This window comes from Oryzias latipes, chromosome 6 (genome assembly GCF_053564925.1).
Source record: "Oryzias latipes strain Hd-rR chromosome 6, Olatipes_Hd-rR_3.1".
In the NCBI taxonomy this organism is placed as follows: Eukaryota; Metazoa; Chordata; class Actinopteri; order Beloniformes; family Adrianichthyidae; genus Oryzias; species Oryzias latipes.
In genome coordinates this window covers 27,311,456-27,338,500 of record NC_136242.1, presented here as the reverse complement: position 1 = coordinate 27,338,500, position 27,045 = coordinate 27,311,456, and the positions used below count along the sequence as shown (strand labels likewise).

Below are 27,045 nucleotides of genomic sequence, written 5' to 3'. Positions count from 1 at the left end.
AGTTTGAAAACTCAACTCTTGCTGGGATCTTCACAACTGTGTGCTTTTATAGAGTTAATGAACTTTGCACAAGTAATGGTGATTTATTGTGAAAACTTGATTTGTCACGAACATGGAACGTCTAATGAGCAGCAGAGCTTAGAATGTTTGCTAAATCATTAAGAGTTCTGGTTCAGACAGACCAGTTAGAGTCTAGATTAAGACAGGTTGATTAAGAGAGCTAACTGTTAGAGTCTCTTAATCAACCTGTCACCTGAAGTGAAGATACCTGTTCGAACAAACCACCTCTAGAAAAGACACCTGTCCACACGATCAGTCAGTTTCCTCCACAGTAGAAAAGTGTTGTCTTTTGATGCTAACCAGCTTGACGATTTTGCTTACGTTGATTTTTGGTTTGAGTTTCTGGATTGACATTGGATCGTTGTTGAACCTGCTGCAGTTTTGAGTTGATGTTTGTTCTCAACTCTCAAGCTACCTTTGACTGAACCTGATTAACAAAAAAATAAATAAAAAATTAGGCTGGCTCTTTGTAAAAGTTGTGCCAATATTTGAAATTAGGCCAAGTAGTATCTCCAAACATAGAGCAAAGTTCCAAACAACACTGGATGTCAAACAGGTTTTAATAAATGATACAGCAATGATAAATTCCCATCCCAAAACTTGGTATAGTATGAAAGGGTTCAATATTGAAAAAATAAATCCTATTGCATCTAGAATATTTACACATAGTTCTAAATGTGTCAAGCCTTTTTTTTCTTCCAGTTTTGATTTCAATTGAAAATCAAACCAGAACAACTGTCAGGCTTCTGAAAATTAGGTTTGTTTGTTTGGCCTCCCTTTGCATCAACTGCTGCATCAGTGCACTATTGCATGGAGGAACTCAGCCTGTCGAAATGTGAAAGTGTAATGGAAACCCAGCAGAACCCTTCTGATCCTCTACATTGTTGGATCTGGTGTCTCTCATCTTCGTTAGGTCAGGTGACTTTGCTGACCAATTAAGAACAGTTATACCATTGATATTGAACGAGCTCCTCCAGACTCTGTGACTTTGATTTGTGAACGAAATGTAAAAAGTACTTTAATCCAAATAGAAAACATTCAACTTTTGAGCAACTTCAACCACAAAAGATGCTTCATATGTCTCTGTTTCAGGGTGTTGAGATAGGAATGTAATGTGTGGCTCATGTTTGTTTGTGTGATGTGCAATGGTTCTTTCGTTGGACAGTTCTCTGAGGAGTGTCGTTCTGCTGAATCTTTTTCTATAGCCCACTTTTTTTTACTCCTAATTTTTAGTTATATGCTTGGATACGGCACTCGTGATCAACCAGCTCATATAGGAAATCTCTTTTGTAGCTTATCCTGGTCATGAAGCATGCTACTCCTGTCAGGCCATCGCTCTTCATCATGGCTGTGATCTAAACCGGGAAGAGAGACAATTTAAAGGCTTAATAAATCTGTTTTTCAGTTAATTAACATATCTGGGTGTGACACAGTGAGAACATTAATTTATTTTTCATTTTTTACAATATTTTAATTTTCTGAGACACGTTTGGATTTTCATTACCTGTAATCAATTATAATAAATTAAGACTTTAATATTTCAGTTAGCAGAATGTTGCATCTTTGCGTATGTTCCTTTATATGTTGTTGATTGTCAGTTTAGCTGCATAAAAATATTATCTCTACCGTTTCTTCAGATTTTATGCTTCAAATAAAACTATCAAATGACAACAATGTACATTTATTACAAAAACAAAACGAATTTCTCACAAATTTAACACTGTTTAAATGACAGATAAATAACCTTTCCATAAATATAAATACTTATTGACCTATCGTAATTTTTTTTTTAAATATTTTTATTTTATGTTGTGGGTGCTGCAGTACCTCTTTCTACCAGATATGGTGTGGCGCTGTTTAAAATGACAGCACTTTAAACCCGGCGGGTTTCTTCTTCTGCGTTTCCTCTTCTTTCCAAACAAACAGCTTCTGAGCTCAGAAAATGTTCCAATAGCGGGGCATTTCAAGCCATGAAAACCTGCACTTTTAGTTGTCTTTTCACCAACTTTTGGACTTTATGAGATCAATGAAGGCGGAGACCTCCGTTTAGCGTCAAGAAGGAGCGGATGAGCGGCGGCTTGCCCGCAAATGTAAGTTAGATTTGAGTCAAACTAAAAAAGATTATTCAGCTAAAACCTTACTGTCAGTTTGCCAGGTTTGTATTTACAGTAGTCAGAGGGTGGAAAATGCAGCTCCTATTTACCTTTGCTAAGTTAAGACTTTCTGCCTCGACATGTCTAATCCAACTGTAAATAAAATAAAAAAGCAACTTAGCCTTTATGTCTTAATTTATATTAGGGCAACTAATTATTCATTCCCTTATACTTTATAGTTTATTTAGTTCCATAAATGCTCAACTTTAGCGCTAATGATTTTTTATTATAACTGTACCTTTCAGAGTACTGCAATGTGTTCTTCAGGATAAGGTAAATTTACACTAATTTTAAAAAATAGTTTTGTATGAAATCGTATCGAGAAAAAACTGGTGGATTTCACCTTGAATATTATATTCTCTGTGGGAGGCTTACATTTAACCCTGTTTGGTTCTTGCTTGAGGTTGGACCAGCTGATTGTGGATCTCAGAGTCCTGTTATTCCTATATTTGTCTTCTAGCCAGTTTAGGGATGTCATGAAATGAGTGATGTGAGCAAATGAACTGGTTTTGGTCCAAACTCTTGACAGCAACATTAAATTTGAGCTGCAGAAAAATCACCATTTCATGGGACTATTGGTATGGATGTAAGCCTCCACTGATATCCCATTATCCCTTTGTTTACACTCTCTCTTGAAAGCTTACAGCCCCTTGCAACCCCAAGCTAACATTATCGGTACAACAAAAATGCGGAGCAATATTCGAGCTATCCAGCTATACAGTTTTGAGTCTTATATCGGCTCAGATGAGGAAAATAAAAACGTTAGTTGATCTATTTGTCTGCAAGTGAATGCATCAGAATGGAGCGGAGCAGGAAGACTGTGCCCTGCCTGTTTCACTTGCTGTGTCACGAAAAAGCTTTTTTAAACAAAGTGTTTTTTCACCCCGATTTGAATACTCAGAAATGCAGTGTTAGTCTTAAATTCTTTATATATGTCCTCCATTATGAGAAAAATGCTACAAGTTTTTTTTGTTCACCGTTCGACGATCCTGTCAGGGGTTTTTACGGCAAAACAACTCTCACTTATCCACACAGGTGGTTTGGCAGAGACTTTTTACGACACAATTTTGTATTTTCACGGCACAAAGAGACCCAGATAGGCAGCAGCGCAAAGGGTCTTGTCTAAAGACCCACTGTTTTTTTTTTTTTAGGTCTTTGTGCCTCTGGGAAGCGATCCCAGGGTTTCCTGCTCTAGGGTTAAGAAGCACATTTAGTTATATAATTGAACATTGAAATGTTGGTTATATCATCTTATCTTCTGATCTTGCCAAACTTCTGCTTTTAGATTTTTTGTTTGTGTATTTATTAACCTATTTTACATGAAACTGCAAACATTTGCATCCCATAAATCAGTACCTATGTATCAGCCTGCAGCCATGCATTTTTGGGCATTTTTGGTTTGGATTCATTGACTCTGATCTGAATGCTGTAAACATCCGATCTGACTGCAGAAATCAGGTTTTGACAATTTAAAACTGTAAGAGACATCCCACATGACTGGCGTGGTCGTTGTGGCCCGCTCATTGACTAAAAAGCTCGACTTGTTTAAGTTGATAAGTTAGGCCACACCTATCGGGTCAAATCAGGGTCAGCTTAAAGTAGACAAAAAAAACTGATTGTAAATTTGAAAAAAAGTAGAAAATCTGAAGCAGTTTAAACTCAGACATTGTAACCTTAAAATAAATATTGACAAAAAATGTAAATATGAAATTTTTATTCTAGTTTACAATCTAGTTTTTCATTCGCTTTAAACTGATCCTGGTTTGACCCCAAAGGACACCTTTAAAAAGCAGTTTGGATTTAAGAAAAACGCAGCAGCTCAGACACATTTGCATGAGTAAAAGAACGCCGTTATTCTTCTTTTAAAATAGTTTTAAGCACAGGTTTTCAAGGACCCCAGCGTTTTGTGCTATCACAGTTGCAAAAGTCATTCAATTAAACAATCAGTCGTAAAACAAACAGGTCATTTCACTGAAGAGCTCTTTAAGTTTTATTGTATTTATCCTCGAATCTAAAAGATTTTATCCAAAAATATTCTAGTTGTTTGTAGACTTTAAGGTAGCATTTGCTACCTTATAATTAGCATGCTAATGTCAATAAATATGGTTTTATGGTCTGATGTGAGCAACTGTCTGGTTTATTTGTATTCAGCAAACTGATCTTAACAGAAAATGTGCAAAATCGAACATTTGATCTTGTAATATTTTATTTAAACATTTTTGAATGCATTAAAGTGAATTCCAGAAGTTTTTAATGTTTACACTAGAGCTCCACATTTTTGTTATTATTATTATTATTAACCTTTATTTAACATACATGCAGACCGTTTCAGAACGAGACAAACAAATCTGTCCTGATAAACTAGAATTTTACTTTTTAATTTAAACCAGGTTTATTTCAATAGTGGAAATATTTCTGTGTGCATCCAGAAAAAGAACAACTTCTTTTGTATAAATATTTATTCTGTATGGTTTGTTTGTATCTATTTTGTGTTTGTTTGTTTTTTGTTTTACGAACTGTTTTTTGTGATTGTGACTTTAGCCGGTCCATTTCTGTAATTTTACCTCTACTTTTAATCTAAATTAGGATAAAGGAGTTGCGGTTGCTTCTCATGACATTGTGGTGGCTGTATTGGGTCAGCCATCTGTCTGCTAATCGCTTATCTGGTTAATCAACTAATTTCTAGACCCCATAGTCATTGTATTTTTGGTGAGACCCCTAACTCCCTTTGCCCATTAATATTGGAAACGTGAAAATCGGATAAAACAGTGTCCATGCTTTTGAATGTCAACGTCTGTTTCTTGAGATGCTTTTCAGGCCTCAAAAGTAGCACGGCGATAAAATTTGCTGCCTGTGAGTGAAGCTAGCCTACTTTTGATGACCAACAAAAGTTTCATTTGGTGCCAAATGATTTGTGTTAATTAGTTCTCCTTTTGGTGAACATCTTTTTCTTCAATGCCGCTCTACTGTCTGTGCGTGATAGATGTTAATTCACCACTGTGTAGTGTTACGCTGATGCCATCATGCCATCGTGGGGCGACAGTGGCTCATGTGGTTGAGCGGGTCGTCCAATGATCGAAGGGTTGGCAGTTCGATCCCCGCTCCCACCAGCCAAAAATGTTGTTGTGTCCTTGGGCAAGACACTTCACCCTCCTTGCCTCCAGTGTGGCTCCACTGGTGTGTGAATGTGTATGAATGATCCCGGTGATGGTCAGAGGGGCCGTAGGCGCGAACTGGCAGCCACGCCTCTGTCAGTCTGCCCCAGGGCAGCTGTGGCTACAACCGTAGCTTACCGTCACCAAGTATGAATGAGGAGTGAATGAATAATGGACACAATGTAAGCGCTTTGGGTGTCTTGAAAAGCGCAGATAAATCCAATCCATTATTATTATTATTATAATGTTCACCAGTTTGTGACCATGGGCCAATGTCACACATACAAGAATTTAAGACGTGGCGGATAAATATAACAATACTAATTCATAAGACATTCATAAATAACTGTTAGTCTCTAAATTTAAAAACAGACAATAATCCACTTAGAATTGATCTTTATTAGCAGCACCTTTGCAGTATTACAGAGTCGGTGTTGTGCTAAAAAAAAGCCCCCCTATTAGGGCTGCACGATATGACCAAAACTTGCGATGTGCGATATTAGTGATCAATATTGCGATAACGATATAATTTGCGGTATATAAACAAATAGCAAAACAACCAAAAACATCATTACCATCTCATTGCAACAGTTTAAAAAATGATACTCCAAATGACCCTCGTTGATGTAGGAGGGCAAACATCTAACATGAAAGGACTCATCTGATTGGTCAACATCGGAAAGGGTCCATCCAATTGGTCAAATGCATAAATGGATTTATTTGATTCGTTAAATGTTTGAAGCTGCCATAGGATTGTTTTAGCACATTTAAGGTAACCATTTATTGCGATTTTTGCTGACTTTTGCGATATGGATATTGCACTGCTTGATATTGCGATAACGATAAATTTGCGGTATATTGTGCAGGCCTACCCCCTATTAAGAGTGCTGAATCTTTAATGTCAATGACATAACAGCAAGAATCTAAAACATTATAAGGTTTTCAGGCTGGTTTTGCTTAGATTTCATATGAAAATAAATAACCCAGACGCAGAAAAAGTATATTTGTTATCAATCTGCCCTCTTTAGTAAATCTGTCTTTTTTTTCCTCTACATGTTTGTACAATTGATGAATTCATTTTGTGCTATTTCACTTTCTTAAGAAAAAGTTAAGGAATGAATTGTCATCCCTCATGGGGGCTACTGTGAGGCTTTTTTCAGCACAGTGTTGTGCTGCTGTTCTAAAGAATAAAATAAAAAACGTATTTTTGATAGAAAATAAAACACTTAATTGATGGAGTGAAAACGCCAAAAGTAGAGAACAAAGATGATTAAAAATCAACAAAAGAGATACTTTGAAAAAATGTCGTCAAATAAACAAACAAACATATGTGATTGGTCGAAAACATAGATAACCAGTTAAAAGGCCAGGTCACTTCATAATTTTTATTGCATTTTGATAAGCAGTCACAGGAAAACAGGTTGGGGGGAATCACAGTTGTCAACAGGGATAGAGTAGAAGTTAAGTAGAAAATCCCTCTTGTCTACCGCTTTCAAATCAGAAGAAATAATGCCCCAGATGTCTTAAAAATGCAAATAAAGGGCCCTAATTTTCAAAGATTTCATGGAGGAAAAGACCCCCAGAGCCCCTTTGCTGCCCGATGGTGACAACCTTTGATTTGCTCCTTAGTAGCCCCCTATGCTGACTTTTGAGAAACCCTGCTTCCTGCAGAAAATTTTAAAGCATTAGCTTGAGGGATAAATACGACGTTATTAAAAATGAAATTTCTTGGTTGTTCGGTTGGGATAATAGATCTCATCTTCAATCCAGAGCCAGATGTTTGGCTTTAAGAATATAATCGGTGTATGTTTGTCAGCCAAAAACAAAAGGTCGTACAGTAGGATGAAATGGCGCAGCATGAGCTGTCCTGTGTCTGCCTCCTGACAGGTAAGGGTTAGGCATAAACAGGTTTTTTATTGTTTGTCTAATCCACCTTTTAAGGACCAGAACCCTCCTATTCTCTCTGTAATGGACGACGACATCCCGACATTGAAGCCTAGACTCATCCAGAATCAGAATGTCGTCCATCGTCTGGAAAGACGAAGGATCTGCTCCGGCAGACCTGGAGCTCACTGGTACCGAGTACGCTGCTTTCATCAGAACCTGTTCCCCAACTTCACTGTGGTCAACGTAGAAAAGCCCCCCTGCTTTCTCAGGAAATTCTCACCAGATGGACGATGCTTCATCGCCTTCTCCTCTGATCAGACGTCCTTGGAAGTAAGAGGAACCGTTTTACCCTGAACCTCTGTGATCAGAACTCCAGCTGAGATTCAGGTGAAACCAAACTCTGTTCTCCTGCAGATATATGAATATCAGGGCTGCCAAGCGGCCCAGGACCTCCTGAGGAACCAGGAGGGAGAGACTCTTTCCACCGACCAACGCTTCCTCAACATCAGAGGCCGGCTGTTTGAGCGCTTCTTCTCTTTGCTCCATGTCACTAACGTGGCCTCTAATGGCGAACACCTTAATCGGGAGTGCAGTCTATTCACAGACGACTGCCGCTACGTTATTGTGGGTTCAGCTGTTTACGTCCCAGAAGAACCGCCGCCGTACTTCTTTGAAGTAAGAACATTGACTTCATTCTCGCTTTCGTCTGTTAATAAATCTGTGCTCATCTCCTTTGATCTTCTTCCAGGTGTATCGCAACAATGAGTCTGTGACTCCAAATCCACGATCTCCCCTGGAAGACTACTCCCTTCATATTATTGACCTCCACACGGGTCGACTGTGTGACACCAGGTCCTTTAAGTGTGACAAGATCATTCTGTCGCATAATCAGGGTCTGTACCTCTACAGAAACATCCTGGCCGTGCTGTCTGTCCAGCAGCAGACCATCCACGTCTTCCAGGTGACCACATTCACACGTTTGCTCCTAAACTTTTGTGTCTCTTGTCTTATTTTCCCCCTCATTCGTCTGTCAGGTAACTTCTGAGGGAACGTTTCTGGACGTAAGGACTATCGGTCGCTTTTGCTACGAGGATGACCTCCTAACTTTGTCGGCAGTTTACCCAGAGGCTCAGGCAGAGAGTCAGCCCGGCTTTCCGCGGCTGTACACTGACAAAACCATAAACTCTCTAAAGCACAGACTGCTGGTTTACCTGTGGAGAAGGGCGGAGCAGGACGGAAGTGCCACTGCCAAGAGAAGGTAAGGCATACAAGTCTTTTTCCTATATTATTGGTGTCATTCTTCAGATTTTCTTCTTTTCTCACAAGAAATGTTTTTTCTCTTTGATTTACTTTGGTCAAAGTGCTACAACAACACAGAAGACCGTCTTCCTTCTTTTTTTACACGTCTGTCAACAGTTGCTGATTTCAAAGACATTTTGAGGGTTTTCTTGGATACATTTTCTGCTGCATTGTTTTTGTACATTTAAGATATTTAAGTTAAATACTGACTTTTCCAGGTTTCTGAGCACAACTTTGAAACAATCTTCTTTTTCATTTGATATAAATTCTATTGTTTAAAAAAAAAGTGGCATCCAATTATCCAATTGGTTCAAAGGAAGACATTAAAGCAGATCTTGACATGTTTTGGTCTTATCCCTCCCGTATTGAAGCACTTTGGTACATATCAACACTGTCAACCTCAGGAGGAGGAATTCTGCAAATTCTTGAGTTTATCAAAGTGCTGAAGTAGTGTTTTTTTGGCCACAGAAGATGAGATCTTCTCTTGTTCCTGAGGGTATTTATACCAGCTAGCAGTGAATGCAGCTTGTTTTTCTCGTTTCTTCATAAAACTAAGCTGAGTTGGCCCGTCTCTTATTGACACCTCTTTTCAAAAACCTGCAACTTTGAAGAGATGTTGTGACAATAGAAGCTGCTCTCCAGTGTTGGTTGCCCTTTTCCATGTTTGGTTCTCTTTTCCATTCTTCCATGCAGATTTTCTCAGCAGTTGTCTTTTTCCCTTTTTTCTTTCCTTGGGGGGGTGAGGGGCTGTATGAACCTTAAAATGATTTTTACGTACCCACCACTTTGTTGCCCAGGTGATGTTTGGAATCGTTTTCATGCTGAAAGATCCGCCCATCCTCAGTGCTCTTACTGATGGACGGAAATTTTTGTTCAAAATCTCTTCATACTTGGCTCCATGCCAAATTGACAGTGGTTCAATTTTATTTGTATAGCCCAAAATCACAACAACAGTCGTCTCTATCGGTTCGGTAATTGAAAAAGTTAAACATAAAATCAAAATGATCATGAATACATAGAATTCAATAGGAAAATACTAAATTGAACTAACAAAGTGACTATACTGGCATCCCTGCCCTTAGACCCCCCTTCGTGGTAAGGAAAAACTCCTAAAAAAACGGATTCCGGAAAAAAGCAACGAAGAAACCTTAGGGGTGCCCACATGAAGGAGGGATCCTCCCCCAGGACGGACAGGCGATTTACCAGAACTCTTAGAGAAGAATTAACTTATCTAAATCTACAACTACATATTTAAAGTCCAGCAGACGAGCTTCATCCAGCCGTGGTTGGGGGGACAGTCAGGGGCGCGAGTCGAGCCGGAGGCAGGATCCACAGCCAGGTGTAGGAGCAGGAGCGAGGTACACGGTCAGGAACAGGAGCACGGATGAGCCAGTGGTCCTGTCAATCCGACAGAAAAGAACCAGGGCATGATGTTTCCAACCCGATGCTTTACAGTAGATATGGTGTTCATGAGATGCAACTGAGCATTCTCCCTCCTCCAAGTGGTGTTCACACCAAAGAGTTTTATCTTGGTCTCATTTGTCCTCATGTCATTCTCCCAAAGTAAGAATCCCTCTAGATCATTTGCTCTCCACCAGGTGAGATCTTTCATGGAGCCCTTTATGGAGATTTTTCTTCTATTTTCTATTAATTACTCCAACAGTTGATCTCTTCTCTCTGTCTTGCTCAGGTGTATAATCTTGTCTCTGATGTCCTTTGACAGCCCTTTGGCCTTGTTCATGGTAGAGAGGTTGTAGTCTGATTCTTTAAGGGTATTGACAGGTAATACAGAAAACCAGTTCAAAGAGGTGACAAGAAAACAGGTTACTAGTGGAGTATAGAAGAGCTTTTTAAAGAAGTAATATCAGGTCTGTGAGGGTCTTCTTGGAGCCAAATGTTTATTGTCTGCATCATTATACAAATAAATTCTTTACAAATCAAACAATGTGATTTCTTAGAATCTTTTTTTACATTCTGTCTCTCACAATTGAAGTGTTTCTATGATGAAAATTACAGACGACGTCTCATCTTTTTAGTGGGATAACTGGCAGATTTTTGCAGAATTTACAAATATGTTCTTGTGAAATGAAGAAAACTGATAAGTATGGTCTAACAGTTCGTGTTAAAGAAATGTTACAAATCCTACCACAGACCTTAAGGCTCAGTATCCTACAATTTTGCTAACCAGCCTGTTGCTTCTTACTGGAAAATACACCTGATTCAGGTAATCAGCAGTGGGTACAGCAGGGTCTGTAAATACCAGCAGACCCCCAAGCCTGGAGTCTGCCTCTTCTGTAGTAAAATCATTTGTATTTTAAAGTCTTGACAGATCTTTATAAGATCATTTTATGGATTTTTTTAAAAGGTTTTTCCAGTTTTTTGATCAGCTGAGACGGCTGAGGATGTGGAAGATGCAGCTGCTGGATGAGCATCACCTCTTCATCAAATACACCAGCGAGGATGTGGTCACGCTCCGAGTCACCGACCCGTCTCAGGTACCAACACAAACACAGGAGGATTCCTTCCTCCGTGCTCTTTGTTGTGCGCCCCTGGTTTCCTCAGTCCTTGTTTTTGCGGCAGGAATTCCTCTCTGAGGTCTCCAGGGACGTGTTCAGTCCTGTGACTTGTTCACAGCTCATTAAAATCAGGCTTTGTCACTCGTCTGCTTATTAGCTATTCAGATATTATCAAAAGAGAATGTATATAAAGTAACCTCATGGAAACCGATCTTTTCTCTCAGTCTTTACAAGCTCCTCTCATCTCTCTTAGCCGTCGTTTTTTGTGGTCTACAACATGGTTTCCACCAAGGTTCTGGCCGTCTTCGAGAATACATCGGATCAGTTGCTGGAGCTCTTTGAAAACTTCTGCGACCTCTTCCGAAATGCAACCCTGCACAGCCAGGCCGTCCAGTTCCCGTGCTCCGCCTCATCCAACAACTACGCCCGGCAGGTCCAGAGAAGGTACTGACCCAAATGCAGCTGCTGCATGCTCGTATAAACGTCATAGACGGTCAGAAAGAAGAGTGCACCTGGTGTCACGCAGGCAAATGTCAGGGAGGATTTAAAAATTGTGGGGATCATCGGGGATCGCCTGGAGGAAGAGGAGAAGGAGGTGGACGGGAGAAGGGAGTCTTAATCAGAATGTAGAAGAGACATTGAGGCTATCAGTGTGCGTGGAGGAGCAGTGATTGAATTTGGGGGCTGGACTCAGCAGCGTAGTGGAGGGTGAGGGGATGGAGGATGGTTTGAGAGGAAAAGAGTTTAGAATTGGATTTTCGATTGGTGAAAATTGATGTCACAGAGAAGTGGAGAAGATATTGAAAGCTGGTGAGAACATTCAGAAAGCTGGATTTGTACCAGCAGCACAGACAGGTTCCGAGGGCCTCAGCCCAACGTGACATCCTACTCGCAAAACAACGTGAAAAAGCGCCGCACAAAAACATGAATGAAAGGTTTTATCAATGAAAAACTGTGTATTTTTCCAAACATGGCTGCTGTTTTTTTAGACCTGCGTTACGCTGCATTTTTAGGTTCAAAGACACCATCGTGAACGCCAAATATGGCGGCCACACGGAAGCTGTACGCCGGCTGCTCGGTCAGCTGCCCATTAGCGCCCAGTCGTACAGCAGCAGCCCCTACCTAGATCTGTCACTCTTCAGCTACGACGACAAGTGGGTGTCTGTGATGGAGAGGCCCAAGACCTGTGGAGACCACCCCATCAGGTAAGACCAGAACCAGGATGTTCACCAACCAAACCTTAGCCAAACTTCACTGTCATTTTGATGCGGTGTTCAAGATTTTATGGAAAAAAACTGTAAGGCCGAATCCGAATATCTACCCTACCCCTATGGCTTCTCCCTACCACTACATTTATCCCTCCACGCAAAGTGACATGGGATAAAAATAGTGTCTTCAAATTCGGACGTTACTACCGCTCGATGATGTCATAAATATTCGCCCATCATGTACCTTGGCGCATAACTCCCAGTGCTTGGAAAATACCCATAGGTTTTAAAACTTTAGAAAGTCGTGCAAAAACAGAAACTCAATACTTACATTTAAGTGTAAACTTTTGTGCTTCCGACTGTTTCTCCTCTGCCCACAAGCGCTACACGGATCACCCTACTGGTAGAGGGATAGCAAGTCCTATGTTGCTACGGCTCTTGCTTCAAAAAACACTTTCAGACACCACTACAGCTTCAAATGTTCATACAATTGGAGCAATGGGGTTGAAGCCAGTGGGGTAGGGAAGCAATTCGGATTCAGCCTGTTTCCCACAGATAAGTGGGTTTTGTCCCATAGTGGTCAAGCTTGGAACTTTTTTTTCAAACTTAGAAATTCAGGAAATAAATGTCTGTAGTCTTTTATCTGCTGTTGGATTTAAGATGTAAAACCACTGCAGTATAAATAATCCTTAAAAGGCTTAGGTCACTACTTAAATTTTTGACTTAAAGGGCCAACACCATGCAAACTTAATTTATTTTAGCTTTTAAGTGTATTATAATTTTCATTCCTCACCCAAAGAAACCCCAAAGTGTTGTCTGTTTTTGTGGCGGAAACGCTGCCGAGGCCGGGTCTAGGTAGGACCTGAAGTGGGCGGTACCTACACGGAGCAAAAGGCGATGCCTCAGAGATCCAGTTGTCTTACTTCCAGGCAGGAAAATTAACTTCGAAAATATCTCGTTTCATTAAAAAATGTTTTTTTTGTGTGCCAAAGGTAATATATTATCCTGTACATGGACATGTTTACTATAAAAGGCCTAAGAATACCATGGTATAGGCCCTTTACTTATCTACTGAGGCATTTAGTGGCTGCATTATTCTATTGTGTATTTTTACCAAACTTGAACAAACAGACCAGCAATACTTTGTAAACCTCCTTTGCAGGAATAATAAAAAAAAATCTATGGAAACTGCTGAAAAGCAGGTTACCGTAATTTCTGGGCTTTTGAGCGCACCTGATTACAAACCGTAACCATTACATTTTTATAGGATTAACCACTTTGTTCATATAAAAGCCGCATCTATCTATAAGCCACATGTACGCCACTGTAGCGGGCAGCCGAGTTGCCAGTTACGATTCCAAACAGTCTCAGAGAGGGGTAAGCACATGGAATTTAAGCCCACTTATTTGACCATACCCATAAACAGCATGGATGTTACTTCTGCTCACAGCCTCCTGACTCATGGTGAGGAACTTTACACCCACGATTCCCCACTTCCCATGAGTCTTAGGGGCTGAAGGTGGGGTTAACCCCCAGGTCGCCACAATGTGTTGTAGATTGAGGATGTATATGTATAGGGGAGAGCCTGCATGCAGTGCAAGAGGCAGTGAAACCAAAAGTGTGTTGGGGGGTGTGTGTTTATGTTTGTTATGAAAGAGAACTGTGATAAAAGAAGGTTTCCCCCAGAACGGTAAAGTATTCTTTATTAACCCACTCTGGAGGCTCTGGGGGTCCGAACAGGGAAGTGAACAACCGAAGGAAGATAGGAAAGAAAGAAAAAAAGTAATCGCAGGAAAGGTTCAACACGTGATATATTTACGAAGAAAGACGGTACACAGAATTTTCAAAGTTTTAATAATATACCTAAGCTTTTCTTTCCAAACAGTGCCTCTGACGCGGCAGCAATATGGTAGTAACAGCACTAACAGGGCTGGTTAAAAAAACATACAGGTAAAAGTCACTGAGAGCAGCAGTAAATTATAGGTATGCGTGCCTCAGGGGCAAGCGCAGCGCGTTCGCCGGAAGTTTTCTCCCATAACAGTGACGCACTGTAACACAGCACTAACAGGGCTGGTTTAAAAAACATGAACGTGAAAGTCACTGAGAGCTTTCTTCATCTTCCTCCTGTGCGCTGAAACCATGGAAGTCTTTCTCCTCAGTGGAATTGGCGTCAGACATTCTACGCCACACTCTCTCTGTGTCTCCTTCGTTGTCGCTGTCAGTGTCACTCTCATCCTGAGGTAAATTCACTCCTGAGGTTGCGCTGTCCTCTCCGTCACGCAGCAGACCGGCTTTTCCAAACCTGTTGGTGATGGTGGATTTTTTCACACTGCTCTTAACGATTGCTTTGAACTTGATAGCTGCGTCATATTGTAGTGGCGGTCACGTGCACGCTGGGTCTTATGGCAGCAAAGGATTGTGGCATGTGGCCAAAATAGGGCTGAGCATGGGTGTTTCTATTTGTTGCACCATGAGTTAGGGGCCTAGGAGCAGAAGTGACTTCCATGCTGTTTGGCTGCTTGTGGAGGTGTCAAAATAAATGGGCTTGACATAGGAAAAGACATTATGCATTCAGCTTCTGTCATTGCCTCCTCCTCTCTGGAACTGTTCATAATTGAGCGGTGTATGGATAATGGAGACTTCTCCAGTGTAGCCAGTTCGTTGGTTGACGGCTCAGATGACGGACAGTTTGAACCATCTGCTTGTAGTTTTGCACTTTGCTATTACCATAGTAAGTGTATGTTCGTGACATTCATCTTCAAAGAGGGAATTTACACTAAACTTGCGTCTTCCTCAACTCATTTACCGTATTCCCCCTGTCTCACGCTTACCTTTTCTGCTTGAGCGCCCCTAGTGGCCGTTAGAAAAAATGCATAAATTAGCCGCATCATTGAATAAGCCGCAGGGTTGAAAGCGTGTGACAAAAGTAGCGTCTTATAATCCGGAAATTACGGTAATTACAATGAAAGAAACTTTTTTTTACATGTTTTTATGTAAAAACTGAAAAAAGAATGCTAAGACCTCTATGAGCATTAACATGTTTACGTTTTGAAAGACCTACTCAAATAAAAACTATTTTTTGTCATTTCTACATGTTCTTGTGCCATTTTTCTGATTATGGAGGACATATATAAAGAAACTTAACCTAAAAATTACATTTGAGTATTTCTTTTTTCAAATCATTGTGAATCAGGAGCAGATGGAAAAATGAAGCGTATTTGTGACATTAAATAGAGCGACAAGCTCCCTGCTCAAATTGAGAGCACTTAGCAATGGGGAACAGCAAGGGGGGAATGGAGTTCCTCCTCGCCAACAGTCTCGCCCACAACTCAGAGGTGAATTTCTAATAAAACTCCTGCCGCTCTGCAGAAACTATGTCCTTGAAAGCAACACAGGTTTTTCAATTTCAGATAGCTCAAAAGATGATCAGAGCGGGTAATTAAGTTGCTCCACAGTCCCCGTTAAATTATTGGAGCTTTAAACAAAGTATTAAATCTTAAAAAAGTCGAGGTTGTTAATACACAGAGCTCAAAGAAGCTATTTTAAAAGGGCTTTAGGTTACTTTCAGCATCTATAGATAACTCTATCTGCTCTGATCAGTCATGAAGGCTCTTTAAAAAAGGTCAAAGATTTTGTCCTTAGTGCTAATGAGAGGATCCCCATGGAGCTGCTAGCTGAACACTTTAATACGGGGTTTGTTATCTTCCTGAAGTTCAATGGACAAGTGGAAGTCAAAGGAAAGCTAAAGGTCTTTAAGATCACGTTGAAACAAGACGGGTTTATCCATGGAGTTGTATCCTCCATGGATACAACTTGTAAAGAACTAGTCCCTTCTAAAATGTTGTATCAAGTGGGAAGGGTGGAGTAACAGAAAACTCCTACTTGTTGCTGCTTGTTAGTAATGAGACAAATCACTAATAAATGGGGGGTAAATGTCAATAAGCTCCAGTTTTCTGTCAGTTCTGTCAGTATTTTTCAAAGTCCCATTCCGATCATCTTTTGATCTGTTTTCAAAGCATTTCCCAGTGGTCTTTCCCCCCCTAACATTACAGCTCAGATGAAGAAAACAAAAATGTACACTGATCTATTTGTCTGCAAGTGGACGCATTAGAATGGACTTGCTATGGGTGTGACGATAACCGCATCACTGCCCGTTTTTTTTTTTTTTTTTTGAAAGTTACAGGACTGCATATGGTGTGTGATTTGAACTATAATAAACACATTCCTCTGTGCTAATAATTTACTTTTTAATAATTTACTGGGGGAAAGGAATCTGGAGGGACAGATGGTGGTGGACTTTGCGAAGATGATGGAAATGGCTGTAGTCAACACTTACTTCCAGAAGAGAGAGGAACATAGAGTGACATACAGAAGTGGAGGTAGGAGTACTCAGGTGGACTACATCCTATGTAGACGAGGTCATTTGAGAGAGGTTAATGACTGCAAAGTGGTGGTAGGAGAGAGTGTAGCCAGACAGCACCGCATGGTGGTGTGTACGATGACTCTGGAGGTCAGGAAGAAGAAGAGAGGGAAAACAGAAAAGAAGACCAAGTGGTGGAAGCTACAGAATGAAGAAACTTGTGAGGAATTTAGGCAGAAGTTGAGACAGGTCCTGGGTGGTCAGGATGAGCTTCCAGATGACTGGGAAACTAAAGCAGAGATTATCAGGGAGACGGGTAGGAAGGTACTAGGTGTGTCATCTGGAAAGAGGAAAGACGGTAAAGACACTTGGTGGTGGAATGAGGAAGTACAGGAATGCGTCCAGAGGAAGAGGTTGGCTAAAAGGAAGTGGGATGTAGAAAGGACTGAGGAAGGTAGACAGGAGTACAAGGAAGCACAGTGTAGAGTGAAGAGAGAGGTGGCAAAGGCCAAACAGAAAGCTTATGATGAGCTATATGACAGGTTAGACACAATGGAAGGAGAGAAGGACTTGTACAGACTACCCAGACAGAGAGACAGAGATGGGAAGGACGTGCAACAGATAAGGGTGATTAAGGACAGAGATGGAAAGGTGCTAACAACCCAGGAGAGTGTACAGAAAAGATGGAAGGAGTATTTTGAGGAGCTGATGAACGAGGAAAATGATAGGGAAAGAAGGGAGTAAGATGTGGTTGTTGTGGAGCAGGAAGTAGCAGAGATTGGAAAGGATGAGGTTAGGAAGGCTCTGAAAAGGATGAAGAGCGGAAAGGCCGTTGGTCCTGATGACGTACCTGTGGAGGTATGGAAGTGCTTAGGAGAGACAGCAGTGGGATTTCTAACGAGTCTGTTCAATAGGATTTTAGAGAGTGAGAAGATGCCTGAGGAATGGAGGAGAAGGTTCTGGTCCCGATCTTTAAGAACAAGGGTGACACGCAGAACTGCAGCAACTAGAGAGGAATAAAGTTGATGAGCCACACAATGAAGCTGTGGGAAAGAGTAGTGGAAGCCAGGCTTAGGAAGAAGGTGGAGATTTGTGAGCAGCAGTATGGTTTCATGTCCCGTAAGAGCACCACTGATGCCATTTTTGCTTTGAGAATGTTGATGGAAAAGTACAGAGATGGTCAGAAGGCGCTGCATTGTGTATTCATAGATTTAAAGAGGGCGTATGTCAGGGTGCTGAGGGAGGAGCTGTGGTACTGTATGAGGTTGTTTGGAATGGCAGAGAAGTATGTCAGAGTAGTTCAGGACATGTATGAGAGAAGTATGAGGGTGGTGAGATGTGCTGTAGGTCAGACAGAGGAGTTCAAGGTGGAGGTGGGACTACACCAAGGATCAGCTTTGAGTCCCTTTTTGTTTGCTATGCTGATGGACAGGCTGACAGACGAGGTAAGACAGGAATCTCCCTGGACAATGATGTTTGCGGATGACATTGTAATTTGCAGTGAGAGTAGAGAGCAGGTGGAGGAACAGCTAGAGAGGTGGAGGTTTGCTCTGGAAAGAAGAGGCATGAAGGTCAGTCGTAGTAAGACAGAATACATGTGTCTGAACGAGAGGGATCAAGGTAGAAGCGTTAAGGCCCGTACACACCGGGACGAATATTCGCCAGCCGTTTTTCGCCAGCGTTTTTCAACACGTTTTTTGTGTTCACACCTAGGTGATTTTCGCTGACGATGAGCCGAGCGAACATGCAATTTCATTCCCTGACATTAGATGGCACTTAATGTAAAACAGAAATACTCCTGTACACAAGGTGGCGCTGCGCAACTTTACGATTCTTAAAGTCGCTTTTCACTCAGAAGAAGAGAGCAAGTATTTACGCGATTGTCAGAATCATACAAAGAAAACATGAATATTTCCAGCACCAGTAGCTCCAGCTCCAGTTCCAGCGATGAAGAAATTTTTATTCTGTTGAATGATGAAAGACGCCGGAAAAGACGGCGATTTTGGGTACATCCCATAGTTACGAGAAGAGAAGAACATGGGGAGTTTTATCGACTGGTACAAGAGCTGAAAATGTATCATGAGCGTTTTCTGGGATATTTTAGAATGTCCGTCATTATTTCTTTGCGGCAGTGTAGACGCTACTTGGCGTATATCTTCTTCGCTGGTATGTGTGCTCAGAAAGGCAGTTTTGTGTTTGAGCGCCCCCAAGTTGTGTTTTACTGTAACTTCAGGAGCTCCAGACACGTGTGCAAAAGCGCCATTCTCATTGGTCGTATAGTTTTTGACGCGGCGCGTCAAACCAAGAAAACGAACCCGAGGCGTTTTTTAAAAAGTGACGCTTTGACGGGAGTGCAGGCAGGTTGGAGCGGGTGGAGGAAATTGTCAGGAGTGTTGTGTGACAGAAGAGTGTCAGCAAGACTCAATGGAAAGGTGTACAAGACAGTGGTGAGACCAGCTCTGCTCTATGGGTTAGAGACGGTAGCAGTGAGACAGAGACAAGAGGCTGAGATGGAGGTAGCGGAGATGAAGATGTTGAGGTTCTCTTTAGGAGTGACCAGGTTAGACAGGATAAGGAACGAGTACATCAGAGGGACGGCTCATGTTGCCTGTATTAGCGACAAAGTCAGAGAAGCCAGACTGAGATGGTTTGGACATGTTCAGAGGAGGGATAGTGGATATATTGGTAGAATGATGTTGGAGATGGAGCTGCCTGGCAGGAGGGCAAGAAGACGGCCAAAGAGGAGATATATGGATGTCTTAACAAAGGACATGAAGTTTGCTAATGTTAGGGTAGAAAATTTTCATGATAGAGTGAGGTGGAAAAGGATGATTCGCTGTGGTGACCCCTGATGGGAAAAGCCGAAAGAGAGAAAGAAACTGGGGGAAAAAGCCCGCATCCTCCTGCTCAAGGGAGGGACAGTCCATTAAACAATATGGGGGATTTTTTGTGTGTGTCTGATTTTTAATTAACTGCTTGCCATGTTTCAGTACTTGTCATGTTTACAGATAATGTTAAATTAAATACACACAAACACAGACATAAAAGACAATAGCGTAACTATAACAGTCCAAAAAGAATCTGTGCAGACACGGAAGTCACGAGATATTTGCAGGAGGAAGCTCTCGATCTGCACTCTGATCCGCTTGCCTGGTGGCGGAATAATCAGGCTCGATTCCCTCTTCTGTCAAAAGTGGCAAGAAAATATTTGTCTGTATGCGCTACGACAGGGGTGGGCAATTCCAGGCCTCGAGGGCCGGTGTGTCTGCATGATTTCCAGATAGTCTTGCCCTACTCGTGGCTGATTACCTGGTTCAGGTGTGTCCAGCCAATAATCTTGCCCTACTCATGGCTGATTACCTGGTTCAGGTGTGTCCAGGCAATCAGAACATGCCAGAGCAGGGTATGCTGGAAAACATGCAGGAATGCGGCCCTCAGTGCCCACCTCTGCGCTACGAGCACTCCATCGGAGTGTGTATTCAGTGCGGCTGGCAACATCGTCACCCCGTTAAGATCCTTGCTGAAACCTGACATAGTTAACATGTTGGTGTTCCTGTCACGCAACATGAAGACGGACAAATAAAAGCAGCAGCAGCACAACTCATTTAAGCGGCACTTGTTCACTTTTTGCTCTATTTTGCGATAAGTTAACCGTGACACCGCGACTCTTGCTGCTTCATCACCGCGGTGATCCAAAATCCCAAACCGTCACCACTCTAGGACTAACCTCTTTTCTATGTAACGAATAAAATATTTTCCAAACTGCATTTTTGTCTGCTCCTTATTCACAACAATTTGAATAAAGAAATACTCAGAAGTGCTACTTTGAGCTTAATTTTTCTTTATATATGTCCTTCATTATTAGAAAAATGCCACAAGAACATGTTAAAAACATGGTTTCATTAGGGTGGGCCAACAATGTTCTCTGACACGCTGCTGAATAAGAATGGTCACAACATTTTTGTAGTATTTTTTTCCGCTTCATGTGGTGCAAGAACTTTTGAAACTGTCCTCAAAGATTTGGATTTCTGATTTTAAGACACTTTTCAAAAGGGGTTTTCATGGTAGAATGATTTTTTTTTGCTACCGGTAATTTGTTTTGCATATAGACTTGATTTTATTTGCTCGACAGGATCAGTATCTCAGCAAACTAACATATCAACAGTTGTTTGTAAATAAGACTTGTGGTTTTGAGGAAATATTAGTCATTGAGTAACAGATTTGTCTCTCCTTCAGGTTTTACGCTCGAGATTCCGGTCTGCTAAAGTTTAAGATCCAGGCGGGGTTGCTGGGACGGCCGGTGAATCATGCCGTTCGCCGCCTGGTCGCCTTCACTTTCCACCCGTTTGAGCCTTTCGCGATCTCTGTGCAGCGCACCAACGCAGAGTACGTGGTCAATTTCCACATGAGGCACAACTGTGCGTGATCACTGCTGCTACAGGACTCGGAGGAGCTGTTGGGTTTCTTTCAGCAGCTGATGGAAACCGTCCGCCAAACACTCCAAGTGGCTGCTCCTCTTCTCCGTTTTTTTATTTTTTACCATCATACTGTGGTCACTCCACCTCTGCCCCCACTCCTCTTCCTCCTCAGCCAGGAGGCAGCAATCCACCTTTTCCTTTTCTACCTCCTCTTTCCCCCTTTCTCTCCAGAACAAAAGAGGAGCTGTGGGGAGGAAAGGCTGGAAGAAGTGTAAATGGATATGTGGAGAGAGTGATTGATGTGGCATGGAGGTGGAAGCCGCAGGTAGCTGGACCTCTTAGAAGAAACCAGAGGTGTTTTCTTTTTTTTATTCTTGTCAGAAAAGCTTATCCCATTGGTTTTCAACTGGCTCTCCAGCAAGTCTACCTTTTCTTACACAAATTGAGTGACCTGGGCTATTTCTTTTTTTATGGTTTCTACCTTTTTTTTTTTTTACATTTTAACTGTACATACTGTGCACCAATAAAATATTTTTAAAAGCTTTGTGTTTATTTTGCAGAAAAACAATGAAAAGACTAAAAAATACCTGTTTTAAACAGAATAACTTGTTTTATCATATCTAATTGTTTGTGATTTCAAAAGAAGATGTAGATTTTTTGTGTACCAGAAGTACTTGAACTCCAAAGCTTTGAAGCCAGAAGATGACTCGGCAAAAACAAAAAGTTAGGTAACATTGTTTTTGCGTATAACTGCAAAAAATATTTAAAAACTAAATTAGCTGGTTAATAAGATGGCTGGAAAAAAGAAGCAGGGTCCTAAACATTTAACTAAAATAAATTACACTAAAATGCTATAGCTGCACTAAAGTGAAAGAATATTTTGATCCTATGCTAAATTAGCTAACATTAGCTGCGGTTACGTGTGGAAAATATCTTTGATCGGATCAAAGTTCGGATTAAAATTGAGCTGTGTACATGATCCTAGAAAATCTTCATCCAATTATAACAGACATTTACATTTACACTTTCGAAAGGAATAAATCATTTAGACCTGCGCAGGACCCCATAAATGACGTAAATGGCCGTTAAAGAAGAAATGCAGAGTTTTGTTGTAAACAAACAAATCTGTGGCATAGAGCGAGAGGATCTTCTAAAAGGGTTTTTATTATTATGATTTTTTATTAAGTGCCTGTTCGGTCATAATTTTCTAAGGAAGAAGAAGGGTTAGGATTAGGCTAATACGTGCTAACAACATTTAGCCATGGATGAACTTAACCCTTGTGCTATCCTAAGCACTTTACCATTGGGAGTTGGGTCATCTAGACCCACTAGACAGTGCGCAGCACCTTTTTTCTTCAATGATTTGTGATCTTCACTGCTGTCCATGGATTACATGAAATCCTCTTCACCTTTATCCACCTTCGTTATGGTAGGGAGAACACGTCAATGTAAGGGTGGGGTCATAGAATAGCACAAGGGTTTAAAACTCTTTTTGGCTCCATGTAAATGTGTGGGAATAGCATCAGCTTTTATTTTGTCTGGACATGATTGGAAACAGAAAGTCACATGATTGTTTACATGGTTTCTCAGGACTGTGTGGAGTTGCATTTCTGCATTCTGCCTCCAGCTCATACACCGTCCCAAAGCTGCTCCTCTGCTCGTAGGCACGGTTCTCCTGGGGGACACTGTTCTCCTGAGTCGATCACGCAGAGCAGACAGACGGACTGCGGTCCGAGGCCTCTTCCAGTTTACTAATAGGTGATGGTAAAGTTTAATAACTAATTTTTTAAGATTTAGTTTAAAGATGATTATTGCTATGGGCAGGAAAGATCTCCCGAAGAAGCCTCAGACTGAAGATGCTCTGTTGCTCAGTTACTGTGTTATGCAGAGGATGCTCAAGGTTTTCCATCATGTTCTTAACTTACAAATGATCCGTCTTTGAACAATCAGCTCTAGAGGCTCCAGGCCGGAACGTGGAAATGAGCCAGCCTCCTTTACCACTTCACTCAGCCTCTTTATGGCATTTGCTCTGACGCTGCTTCCCAACAGGTGACAGCAGATGTGAGTACACTCCACACTGCGACTTACTGAAGATACAAAACCTCTGCTGCAAATGTTGAAGGGCTTAAAGACCCACTCCGATGAAAATGGTGTTTGTGGTGTTGGAGCACATATATACAGACAATTAAGCTCAGACTTGCATTACTGTGATGTGAATGAGGAGCAGACGTAAAAATGCTTGGAAAAAGCGCATTTGTGACATAGAAAATACAATGCGCAGACAAATAGATCCATGTATGTCTTTGTTTTCCAAGTCTGAGCTCGTTTTAGGACTGAAATTGTAAAATATCAGAATTGTTTCTTTGAATTGACAGGATTATAAGTTTTCTCCATTATCTACAATAGAATTCCTCACACAAAAGCATAAAAGGGATCAAATAGAGAAACAATATTTGATTAAGCGGGACATTTTGACAAGTATTGTAGATACCAAAGAACGGACGTGCATTTCATGCAGCCGCGCAAAGAGGTCGCGACGGTTTAAAAAAGCAGGTGCAGGGGGATTAAGTGTTCCCTCTGCCTTCGGTTACACACCACGGCGAGCATGAGAGGGACGTGTGCGTTTCTGACAGACTGGCGAGGAAAGTCAAGGGACAAGAGAGAACTGAGGGCTGCTGTCTCCTAGATCAAGGCTTAACGAGGCCAAATCGTGTCATTAAAGTTTGTTTGTGTAAGCCAGCGTGTGACAACAAGCTGTGATAATCAACTAATGATGGGAAGCGCACACAGCGGGAGCAGACACATATAGGAGAGAACAATATTGTCCCTAACTAACAGGTTGCTTATGGAAAATATGCAGGAGCTGTTAACCTTAATTTATTATTATATAAAGAGCAGCGAGGAAGCAGGAGGTCAAAGTTGCAGCAGGAGTCTCCCAGGAAGGCCGGTTTCTGTGCACAAACCCTCTGACTCCCTGCATTTAGAGCACTGACAAATGTGTGTCTGTACATGCCTCATTAATGACAGAAAAATAGAAAAACATACAAATCTGGTAAACTCGGTAGTCTTCTCTCTGACCTTGGTTGCTATGGAAACATAACCGCTCTCTGCTCAGTAACCTAGTCTTTTCTAATTGCTGTTGTCTTGGCAACAGCGCAACCAAAAAGGCCACAATCCTGAGTGTTTCCTGTTGCCGCACCCATCCTCGCCGAAGCAAATCCGCACTCAAATGCAACACAGTGACACACCAGTTGATCATGTGTGGGGCTTACAGCAGGACTGACACACCGGCTCAGGTCCAAGCAGTAGGCAAACAGTCAGCCAACTGGACTTAGCAGGTTAGGCACACACTGCAGGAGCTGATCTTTTGTTTTGACATCTAAATGTCACCATTTTAGCAAATTTTTTTCCTCACATGTTGTGAATCCATGACCAACACAGATGCTGAGCATCCGAAAATGTCCCCAGAGGTCCATCGCTCCAAGAGCATTACAGACTTTACGTCATGTGACCTGCAACTATAATCGAATTCTGTTCATCTAACCCCGAAATTAAGAGTTAACCATCACATAACCTTTTGATGTTAAAAAAAAGGAACATAGGAAGAGAGATTATCAGATTTCATCACAAATAAGACAAAAATCCCAGATTTCACAATGGAGGTTTCACAAGACGCAACAATTGGATAAAAAAAAAAAAAACTAAGACTCAATATTTAATTTAAAAAAATAAGACAAAGGTTTTTTTTTTTTTTTTTTACCATTTTCAAAGAAATACTTTTAAAGAAAAGGTTGTGGTATCTCTAAAACCAAGAAAAAAGAAACATATCTTATCATTCAAAGCGCCGTGGGTTACACATTTTATTTTAAAAATTTCTATGAAATAAAGTTTTGCTTCTTATGAAACAAGAAAAATCTCAAAACCTGAATCTCCACAGTGTCAAAAAGTGTGACCTCCTGTTCTCAATTGTGTGAGACCTATAATAATCACTTTTCTTCTGCATCTGGTGTTGAGAAGTATGTGTACCAATTTAAATTAAAGACCCACTCCAATGAAAATTGATTTTTTAAACAAGATCTTGTTGCATTTTTGTCATGATGGTAGATATATTTAAAGAAAATTACATTTAAAATGCATTTCTGAGTATTTCTTTATTCAAATCGTGAATCAGAAACCGCCGAAAAAAATGCCGTTTGAAAAAGAGGTTATTTGTGATGTTGGAAATACAATGTGCCGACCACAAGCTCCAAGCAGAGAGCTCTCAACAACAGGAAAAGGGGCGGGGTTGCTCTGCTGCGCCAATGGTCCTGCTGCACTGCAGAAACTATGTCCTAGAAAATGACTGTTTTTTTCTTTTTTAATTTTGGCACAAAAAAAGGCTTCCACGTTATTAAAAGACCAATGTGAACACTTCAAAAGATGATTGAAGTTGTGACAAAGTAGTACCCTTGCAACCAAAGTGTTTACTAACCACGCCCACATTTCTGAAATAAAATAAAGTTTTAATGAATGAACTCAACAAACCATTACTCTTAAAGATTTATATTAATAACAATTAAGTCAATGCAAAACAGAAGAATTCACTTCCATTTTTGCGTAGGTGTTGTTGGAAATATTTTCCAACTTTAAAGATCTGCTTTTGTTTCCAAATTTAACACAAACTGTACATGTTTATTAATCTCACTCATACTATAGTCGCTATTTCGCTGGCGGGGGCTTTTTGGGGGACAACTCTTGCCTTTACTGGAATCTATAGCTGCACCACAGGTTTGTGATGCTCAAGGGCTTCAGGAAGTGTGACTAAGAGCGAATTAGAAGTTCCAAAAGTAGCATTTATTCAGTACAGCTCACAGCTTTACGAGTGTCTGATTTTTCCAAACACTAAAATGTCACATACAATCAGTTCTTCTGGATAAAGCTGCTGGGATTGTGAGACGTTTGCAGTAAGGTTTGACATAAAATACTTTCGTTTTTTGTTTTTTTTTCATAAAACATCACGGTCCTAGGGGTGTAACGATTCATCTTAGCAATGATTCGATTCATATCATAATTTGTGGTTGCCGATACGCTTCAACTGAGTGACTGACCTAAAATGGATCCAGGACTTTAGGATCTTTACTCAAAACAACCAGTGTGACAGACAGACAGATAGATAGCTTTTATTGTCGTTTGCAGAGCTTTTACACTGACATAATAATAAAGTGTAAATTAAATATATGTACAAACAAACAAGTAAACAAGAATTAATGTAAAATCCATTCACATTTTAGTTTAATAAGGTTCAGCACCAATGTTGTTTTTCTACATTAAAATAATCCAAAGGGAACATTATTAGAACATTCTAGCACACTGCGTGGTCACATGTCTTTGCTAAATTCAAAGTGTTTCCACATATTGGACTGGAATGATGGCTGATCATTTTTTTGCTGCCATTACAACTGTGTTGGACCTTGATTTATGACATTTTACGTTATAGTAAAATAAACCCACAGTTCCTCAATCCAAATCGTATTTTCCGATATCAATTACCAATTTATCTCATTTTGAAACGATTTTATAATCGTATAGGTCAATTCCATTAACAACTTGCCTCAGACTGGTTGATCTGGTTGGATTTCACAAATATAATTAATTGCTTCACCTCTATGCGGTACTATAGACATTTAATACATTCTGTACTCCCAATAATATTGGGAAATAGGAAACACTTTGTTTTTAAATCTTGAGATATTTAAATATTTTATTTTCTAGGTAATTTTTTTTTGGTCTGTCAATGAGAAATTATGGCTGACCAGAGCTCAGGCGGAGGTAGCTTTGCAGGCAAGGGCTTATATCAGGCCTAAAAAAAAGCATGTTTTAGCCTCGCAACCAATAAAAATGTAACATGTGTTTGTTTGAGGAGAATTCATTTAGGAGTTGAAACTGATTTAGAAGCGATTTAGAAGAAGATGCTTTCCAGAAAACCTTCTGAAAAGCATCTTCTTCAGTC

General features: G+C 40.7%; 1 protein-coding gene across 1 annotated transcript; it reads left to right on the top strand.

Moving 5' to 3' along the window:
* Positions 1-1,893: 1,893 nt before the first annotated feature.
* det1 (DET1 partner of COP1 E3 ubiquitin ligase) lies at positions 1,894-21,596 on the top strand. The gene is made up of 9 exons (XM_011476334.4): positions 1,894-2,150; positions 7,310-7,585; positions 7,670-7,930; positions 8,004-8,216; positions 8,290-8,513; positions 10,920-11,049; positions 11,324-11,514; positions 12,084-12,275; positions 20,875-21,596. Exons 1-9 carry the CDS (start codon positions 2,127-2,129, stop codon positions 21,062-21,064), a joined length of 1,701 nt encoding a protein of 566 aa, XP_011474636.1. The 5' UTR covers positions 1,894-2,126; the 3' UTR covers positions 21,065-21,596.
* The last annotated feature ends 5,449 nt before the right edge of the window (positions 21,597-27,045 follow it).